This window comes from Pygoscelis adeliae, unplaced genomic scaffold (assembly GCF_000699105.1).
Source record: "Pygoscelis adeliae isolate BGI_AS28 unplaced genomic scaffold, ASM69910v1 Scaffold120, whole genome shotgun sequence".
Lineage (NCBI taxonomy): Eukaryota > Metazoa > Chordata > Aves > Sphenisciformes > Spheniscidae > Pygoscelis > Pygoscelis adeliae.
The window spans coordinates 786,188-794,576 of record NW_008824032.1 but is presented as its reverse complement, the minus strand read 5'-3'; the positions used below and the strand labels follow the sequence as shown (position 1 = coordinate 794,576).

The 8,389-nt window shown below is 47.6% G+C and overlaps 1 protein-coding gene across 1 annotated transcript in view; it reads left to right on the top strand.

Annotated features, from left to right (window-relative positions):
* The window catches only part of PEX5 (peroxisomal biogenesis factor 5), a 22,832-nt gene extending 14,449 nt beyond the window's left edge, over positions 1 to 8,383 (top strand). The window contains 10 exon segments of the mRNA XM_009329904.1: positions 606 to 696; positions 1,031 to 1,147; positions 1,533 to 1,625; positions 1,802 to 1,921; positions 2,477 to 2,620; positions 4,769 to 4,839; positions 5,009 to 5,224; positions 5,364 to 5,529; positions 5,722 to 5,879; positions 6,251 to 8,383. Of these exon segments, the coding sequence (XP_009328179.1) occupies positions 606 to 696; positions 1,031 to 1,147; positions 1,533 to 1,625; positions 1,802 to 1,921; positions 2,477 to 2,620; positions 4,769 to 4,839; positions 5,009 to 5,224; positions 5,364 to 5,529; positions 5,722 to 5,879; positions 6,251 to 6,452 (1,378 nt within the window). The 3' untranslated portion in view covers positions 6,453 to 8,383.
* Positions 8,384 to 8,389: the final 6 nt, after the last annotated feature.

Sequence of the window (8,389 nt, the reverse complement as noted above, 5' to 3'; positions counted from 1 at the left end):
GAGAGATTTTGCATATTTGGATTCTCTTTCCTCCTGGCTCTTGCCTTTTCTGATACCTTTCTGCAAATACAGACATTCCTGAGTTATTGCCTTCAGTTCCAAAGACTTTGCCAAGGCTGCATGTAGTGGTAACACCTGGAACTGGTCCTATCCTGCTGTAAACCAGACAACATATTGAATTGTGTGCTTGCTGTGAGCCCTCAATCCTCTGCAGAGTTGATGCTTTTCCAAGACACTGTTCCTCTTCCATGAGCACGACCTACTTTCTTTGTTCCTAGATATATGACCTTGTTTTTGGTGGTGCTAAAACTTGCAATGTCTGATAGGATGTGAGCTGGCCAAGGAATCCAGACTGTTCTGCAGAACTGTGCTGTCACTGTAATTGTTTAATTCTACTGTTTGTAGTTAACTTGCACAGTTAACCTAGTAGTAATTTTGGATTTTTACAGATCGATAAAGGTACTGAATCGCTTAGGAGAACCCGAGAGTCTTTGAGGAGGGGTTGTATCCCTCAATACTGTTGTCTGGCCCTTTGTGTAGATCGTTGTTAGTGAAAGAGTTCACTGTTGTCTGGTATTGTTCCCTTTTACTGCCTCTGAACGTAGGTATGAGGAATAACAACCTGAGGATGATCTTAAGAAAACTGTTAGTGATTTCCTCTCTAAAGTGGATGATCCAAAACTCAAGAATTCTGAGGTAAGAATTTCCCTGACTGGGGCTGACATAGCTGGTGTGAATAAGGGGTGTGGGGAATTAAGAAGGGGGAAGACAGTAAAGGAATTAAAGCCTCCTGCTGTCCCATGTTTCCATTTCTTCCCTGATTCCTAGAAGTTGAACCCTACAATCCACTCTAGATATTATCCATCTCTACCACATGACTCTGGTGAAGTCCTGTCCTCCCCACCTTTTCGGGCCTTTTGTGCTCACTTTGCAGAGAGAAGTCCTCTTAGTGAAGGAGGGGGGCATGGGCAGAGGGCTTGTTGGCAAAGCATCTGCCCAGCTCCACCCTTGTTTCATTTCTCTGCCACAGTTCCTAGAGTTTGTCCGCCAGATCGGAGATGGGAGGGTATCGATCGAAGCTAATCAGGTGACCCACAGAGATCAAGATCAGGCAGAGCAATGGGCAGCTGAGTTTATACAGCAGCAGGTAGGAGCCCCAGCCCTATGTGCTCTGAAGGAGGAAAGCTTTTTGCCACAGTGCACAGTCTGGGAGCGAGGGAGAATGGCAAGTCCAACCCTCAGCAATGGTCCTCTAATGACTAGGCTGTGGGAGGCGAGGGAGGGGCTGTTGGGCTCTTCTTAGCAGAGTCTAGCCAGAAGCTGGTAAGGTATTTGGGCAATGTGAGTTTTCTCATCTCCCATAGCACCTGGGAGGAAGGGGATATCCAGATGAACTCTTTTCCACTTTACAGGCCATCAGTTCTTGCTGATGGGGAGGAGGGGTCATCACAGACCCTCCTGCTGTTTTGGGATGTGCCCTGAGGTTGCCAAATTCTAAAAAGAAAGGTGTGTTTCTGTTTCCAAACTCTCAGGGGGCATCCGATGCCTGGGTGGATCAATTTGCGCGATCTGGGAACATGTCAACTCTTGATACGGAATTTGAGCAGGCAAAGACTGCTGTGGAGGTAAAACTGACGGAGGAGGAGGGCTGGGGTACCAATTGAGAGCCCATGGTAGGGTTACCTCTCTCCTTTGCATGCTGTGAGGAGGGCTAGAAACATTAAAGAGGGCGTTCTCTGGGGTGTCTATAGAACTCAGTTCGTGGTTGAGGTACTCTAGTCACATTCTGTTCTCCCTTCAGTCAGATGTGGACTTCTGGGACAAACTGCAGGCAGAATGGGAGGAGATGGCCAAGAGAGATGCAGAGGCTCACCCTTGGCTCTCTGATTACGAAGACCTCAGCTCCTCATCATATGACAAGGTAATAGAGAACAGGGTCTCTCAGCCCTACACTGTAATGGACTGCCTTGAGGAGACGGGCAGTATGTCTGCCTCACAGGTGAGCTCCACAGACCCCAAATGCTGCTAGGATTCCTTCTCGCACTGATCTTTTGCTGTCACTTGCACCCTCATGCCAGATCAGCTAGGGGTTAAACAAATAACTGTTTTCACTTGTTCTTGCTGGCAAATGCTGTGTAGTTCTTGTCTGATACCACATACCAGTTAATGCTGGGATTCTTTGCGATGAGTGCAAGTGTTGTCACCCCCCCAAGCTGATAGGACCCACACCAGATGTTTAGTCTCTGTTGCAACTTATTCCAGGTCTGGTTTGGAGGAATTTTTCAGCACAGAGCAGGCAGGAAGAAGAGCCATTGTTCTCCGATCTGCTACAAACTAGCAGAGAGGATGAGGTGCTGGCTGGCCTGCAGTCTGAGTGTTTCTGATGCAGCAAGACTAGACTGTGCTGTACTGTAGAGAGTGCTTTTCTCCCTAAGCCTGTCTCATAGCATTAGCCCCTGTCTGTCTTCCCTGCTAGGGGTACCAGTTTGAGGAAGATAATCCCATGAGAGATCACCCAGATGCATTTGAAGAGGGGCGGAAGCGCTTGGAGGAAGGTGACCTCCCCAATGCTGTCTTGCTCTTTGAGGCTGCAGTGCAACAGAAGCCAGATCATATGGAGGTGAGTGAGAGCAGAGATAACAGGCCAGGTGACCTGCTGCTTGGATCCTTCCCTTGTGTGGTGTCAGGGTGTGTGTAGAAAACTCACTTCAGTGTTAGGTGCTGTGCAGGGTGTATGAAAACATCACATTTTTCTGTGGCTCTGGTTATGTAGCTGATGTATGTGAATCCCCAGGAGGGCTGTAGGCAAGGAGGTTTATGACTAAGGTCAGTTACAAAAAGCGCAAAGGCTCTGGCCAGAGCTGTGTAAAACATTTTGGAGTGCATGAGACTGTGCATGGAGCCAAGACAAGGAGTTCTCATCTCTTAAGTTGCTTCTGTGGAAGTCTTTATTGGCCTTGCAAGTTTGGAGATGCTTATGGCAGATGATAACTGCTTTCAATATCTGTATTAAAGACGAATTCTGAGCAGCTTGTTAGACTAGGGGACCTGGTTAGGTCTTCCATCTAGATGCCAGGAGAAGATGTAACCCAAAAGGGTTGAGAGAGATGGCTTGGGTGTCTTCACAGTCTTCATTTGAAGTTGTGGGCCAGAGAATGATTTTTATACTAAAGACAAGTTTCCAGCTCCTAATTCAATGAATACTTGTTTCCATAAAGCACTTCAGCTTCTGCAGGATGGATTGAGAAATGGAATAGTCTGTGCTCCTTTCTCTAGAGGTAGAGGACGTGGGTATTCTCAGGAGGAAGAATGCAAATGCACCCATGTTGTCCGTTTCTGGAGTGCCTGACTCAAGGACCCAGGGATGCTGAATTCTCAGTGTGTCTGATTCAAGCAAGCCCTGCTAATTATATAAGATTGGAAATACCTAATTTGTTAACCCTGAGGCTTAGGTGAGAGCGATCTCTTGGAACAGAGGTTCTTGGCTTCCGGGAATACAAGCATCTAACTTTCTAGGGTACTGGGAGTAGGTGAAGAGTAAGTAGAGGTTTTGGAGATCTACTTTAGCTTTAAAGTGGTCAAAAGGTGTTGCTAATATTCCTTTAGAATCGGCACTCTTGTAGGCAGTGTGGGCTGCAGGCTGAGCATAATGGAGAGGTAGTTGAAATGTTAGGGGAAGAAATCTTGGGCTGGTTCTGGCTAGCTGTATTGAAAACATTCTGAATTCTACTGTGACTCTGCAGAAAGTACAGGAGAAGTCAAGACTTCACAAATGGTACAGTGATCAAGTAGACTTGAACAATTGCTCTGAAGGAAATGTCATGGTTACTTTGGTCCAAATCACAACTTTACCTTGAATCTCAGCTCTTCTGTCTGCAGAACACTATGCAGTTATCAGTGGTCAGCTCTTCTTGAGTTGCAGCTAGCTATATGGTGAGGCATTAGAGATTTGAGACAGTAGATTGCCTCTTGCTTGTGGTGGCTTGTGCAGCGTGTCTGGGTCTTTGCTAATGAAACAGTTTCCTTCCTTGAGACAGTGGACACTGCATTTTGTGACACGTTCAAAAAGTGGGTACTTCATGCTGACAGTCCTGCCAACTATCCAGCCTATTTTTGATCAAGGGGTGTGGTTATCAACACAAAGTGAACAGGTACTTTGTATTTAGTGCCTTAATTAAATACTCCCTATGTCAGCAGCCTGGAGATGGAAGTGGTTTTCACGTACTGGTGTCACAATGATTGAAGATTCAGTAAAATAACAGTGCTTCTACTTACAGGTCTGACGGTCAGCTCCCCAAGATTATCATTTGCTAGTGGACCACTGCACAAGTATATACGACTGCCTACCTTGGGGGTCTCCTTATTATTAGCACTGCTGCTATGCTATTTGTTCTTAGGAAATAAGAGATCTGCTTTTCCCTCCTTCCTCTGCAGTTTGACCACAGTTAGAAGTTAAAAGCGGAGATTCTGTGACTTAAAAGTGTAAAACTGCCAACAGTTGCTTTATGATAGATCTCCAGGTAGACATTCACTTCTTTTTACTATAACAAAGTTTATTGGCCTTGAGGACCTATGTGCCATAAGGTCTATATGTCTTTTGAGCGAAACTTAAATCTGTGGCTAATGTGTATAGTTGGATATATTTGGTCTCACTCTAAAAATGTGTGGGAAAATACGGTGGGTTTAATCTCCGTGTCTGTGGTTTATTGGCTGGTCTTTTTCTCTGGATATGAAGAAGCCTGACTTTGTGCATCTTTATCTTCTCCAGGCCTGGCAATATCTGGGAACCACCCAAGCAGAGAATGAACAGGAGCTTTTGGCAATCAGTGCTCTCAGACAGTGAGTGTTGCAGAAGAGCTTCTGAGCATGGCTCTTTGTCTAGTGCATAGTGCCACAAGGACCATATGGCTAGCATGGTGTGCTCTGTCTTGACTGTGTTACCTCCTGTATCTGGGTGTCTCTCAGACTGATTTACTACTGTATTCACTTTTCTTTCTTTAACCTGCAGGTGCTTGGAACTGCAGCCTGGGAACCTCACAGCACTTATGGCTTTAGCAGTCAGCTTCACCAACGAGTCCTTGCAGAAGCAGGCATGTGAGACCCTGCGGGACTGGCTACGCCATAAACCGGACTATGCCCACCTGCTGGAGAAAGAAACAGAGGAGAGCGTCTTGGGGACAAATCTGGGGCCTTCCAAGCGTGTCCTAGGTTCCCTGCTGTCTGAGTGAGTTAGGGTTACAAATTTCAGTCTTCAGCTGAAAGGCTTCTTGGAGGGTTAGGACTGGTCCAGGCAGGAGCAGAGGGAGCAACCCAAGGCCAGCTCTCTCCACAGTACAACAGTATCCTTTTCTGTGCTGTTCCAGCTCGCTGTTCGTGGAGGTGAAAGAGCTGTTCTTAGCAGCCGTGCGCAGCAACCCCTCAACTGTGGATCCTGATGTTCAGTGTGGCCTGGGTGTCCTTTTCAACCTTAGTGGCGAGTACGAGAAGGCTGTGGATTGCTTCAGTTCTGCACTCGGTGTGCGCCCCAATGTAAGAGAGGGCAGACTCTGGATGCTAGAGGTACCTGGAGGTTTACGGGTGAAGGTTTGGGTGGAGGTGCTGCTTGTATGAGAGTTCCTTTTTTGGAGTGGAGAGTAAGGCAGGCACATGGGGAAGGGAGGGTTGGCTTGGAGCTTAAAAAGATCCAGTTTATCTCATCCCTTTCTCTGCTGCCTCCTCCAGGACCATCTTCTATGGAACAAGCTCGGTGCCACCCTGGCCAATGGGAATCGGAGTGAGGAAGCTGTGGCTGCATATCGTCGGGCGCTGGAGCTCCAGCCAGGATACATCCGCTCTCGCTACAACTTGGGCATCAGTTGCATCAACTTAGGTGCCCACCGGTGAGCATAGGATGGGCAGATCTGCTGTGACCCATGAGTGTGCATGTGTTTGTGGGAGAGAGACTGCAATGGGTTACTAGGGCAGTGCCACACTGCCTGCAGCCTTCCCTTGGCATAGGAGAGCAGAGCGAATGTGTGGACTCTGCCCTGAGAACAAAGTGTGATGCAGATGCAGCTGCAGTAGGGGCCATCTGGACTTCAGTTTCTGTTAAGAGGGAAAAGGGGGATCTCTGATGGTCCTGGAGCGGGGCAGGATCTGGTGAAGAGGAGGAAACTGTTTTGGAGGAGAAGTACTTCAGAAGCAAATGGGGGAGGGAGTATGAGATGTGCCGTCTTCTCCAGTAAGCGTGTGTATGTTCTCATGTTGACAGTGAGGCTGTGGAGCACTTCTTAGAGGCTTTGCACATGCAGCAGAAGAGCCGAGGTCCGCGGGGGCAGCAAGGCGCTATGTCTGACAACATCTGGAGCACCCTCCGCATGGCCCTCTCCATGCTGGGGCAGAGTGACCTGTATGGGGCAGCTGATGCCCATGATCTTCCCACACTGCTTCAGGCATTTGGCCTCCAGCAGTGACTCTGGGATGGGCTCCCCTGCGAGTGCAGGGTTGGCCCAGCCCAGCAGTGACCTTCCTTAGAGAGAAAATGTTCACTAGGTTCACGCATCTTTGCTCTGGTAGGGCAGATCATTGGCAACTGTTTTTTCAAGGACCTCCCGCTGAAGCATGCAACTTCCCCTACCTGTCTGTTGTGGCCTGAGCATCTCTGAGTGGTTCATGTTATCACCTCCATGACTGACTGACACTCTGCTGGTAGGCAGATGATCAAAGTGGGGAAGACAGCAACATCCAGCCCTCTTGCAGAGAGCATTTGCAGTAACACCCAGCTTGGCTACGAGACCTTATGATAGCCACTCTGCAGAGACTACCCGCTGGAGGCGTCTCAAGTGCAGGTTGCTTTGGTGGGGTGGGACTGCCATTTGGTGAAAGGATGAAAAAAATCTGGGTTTTGAGCATGCTTCCCCCATGTATGTGCTTGCATGTGTGTATATGTGGGTTGCTAGGGAAAACTGGGGGCAGCAGTCCCCTTTTCTGGGTACTGATAACTTCATGGTACAGCCAGATGCTAGTTTCTGTGTCTCTTCATGAACTTTTCAGGAGCAGAGTATTGTACTTACGCTAGGGACACAGGTGGAGGCCCTTAGCCTGTCGGGGTGAGAGTAGATCCCAGAGTTCAGACTTGAGGGAACGTGATAGGAATAAAAGTCTAAAATGTAACCTCCCCTCCCAGAATATGGTGGGGAAAGGGTCAAGTCTTAATTTTCACTTGATCATCTGTCATTGTTTTCCTTTGTGCAGAAGTTCCCCATCTTGTGTGTAATTGAATCTTGTTAATTATAAATATCTGTATATGATTCTAATGGGGAAAATGTTTTTTAATTGTAAAGTATTTTGTATAATAAAGGGGGGAGAATTAAAATTGCCAAAATGACATCTTTCTCTGTGCCTCTGTTGAAGCTGCTTGCAGTAGGTAGTATAGATCTCTGGGGGTATAAGCCCACTGGTTTTCAAAAGATAGATCAGAGTCTCTCAGTTTCTGTCTCCCCTTTTGACCCAGGTTTTGTTTTATTGATCACTCATATGCAAATGAAGCTTCAAGGACCTCATTTTGCTGTAGCCTCAGGCTTCAGTTCTGTGAGCCAGCAGAAGAGCTTCCCTGTGCCAAAAGCTCCCTCTTTTTCCTTGCTTAGGTTTAGGGGTCAGTGAAGTAGTCTTTCTCATTTTCTTGCCATCTGCAGTGAGGGAAGTTGTGTTACATTTTATCACCTCTTTGAGGAACCTGACTGCTGCAGTAGGCAAGACGGGGGGCTTAGGCAGGGAGCACTTACCCTTCCTCTTTCGCCAGGCACATGCTTCTTCATACCTCTACCTCACAGGCTTGTTTTTCTCTTGCTACTGTAACAATCAGGAGCAGAAAGTGTGTGCAGAGAATAGTTCTTGCCCTATGTTTTCTGAGATCTAGCTTGTGTCTCCCATCCAGCCCTGTGGCACTGAAACCTACATACACTGTTCTGAAATTGCTGTAATGTATGCAAAACAACTTGCTGCTTGTGCTGTCTAAAAAGAAGGGAAACACTGCTTCTGCGTCCTGCTCACACACACTGCTCCTGGTCGGAGATGTGCCTTTTGGCTTTTACTGATCTCACTCCTTCTGTCAGATTCTTCTCTGCTCAGCAAAAGAAAACATTAGTGCCTATGCTGTTCCTCAGCTGCTGTCCAGGTGTTCTCCCTTCCCCAGTTCTCTGCTGTCCCTCTCATGCCGATTTCCTTTGGCTCTTTGCTGCACCACATTCCTCTCTGTTCACACTCCCATTGTCACTGCTTGGCCTTCCCTTTTTGTCATCCTCAGATGCCATTAATGCTTCTCCTCTCCTTGGCTTCCTGGTTGTCTCAATTTTCCTTGCCATTTGGCCTATCTCTTGACTTCGTGCTTGGTGTCCTTCCCTATCACACA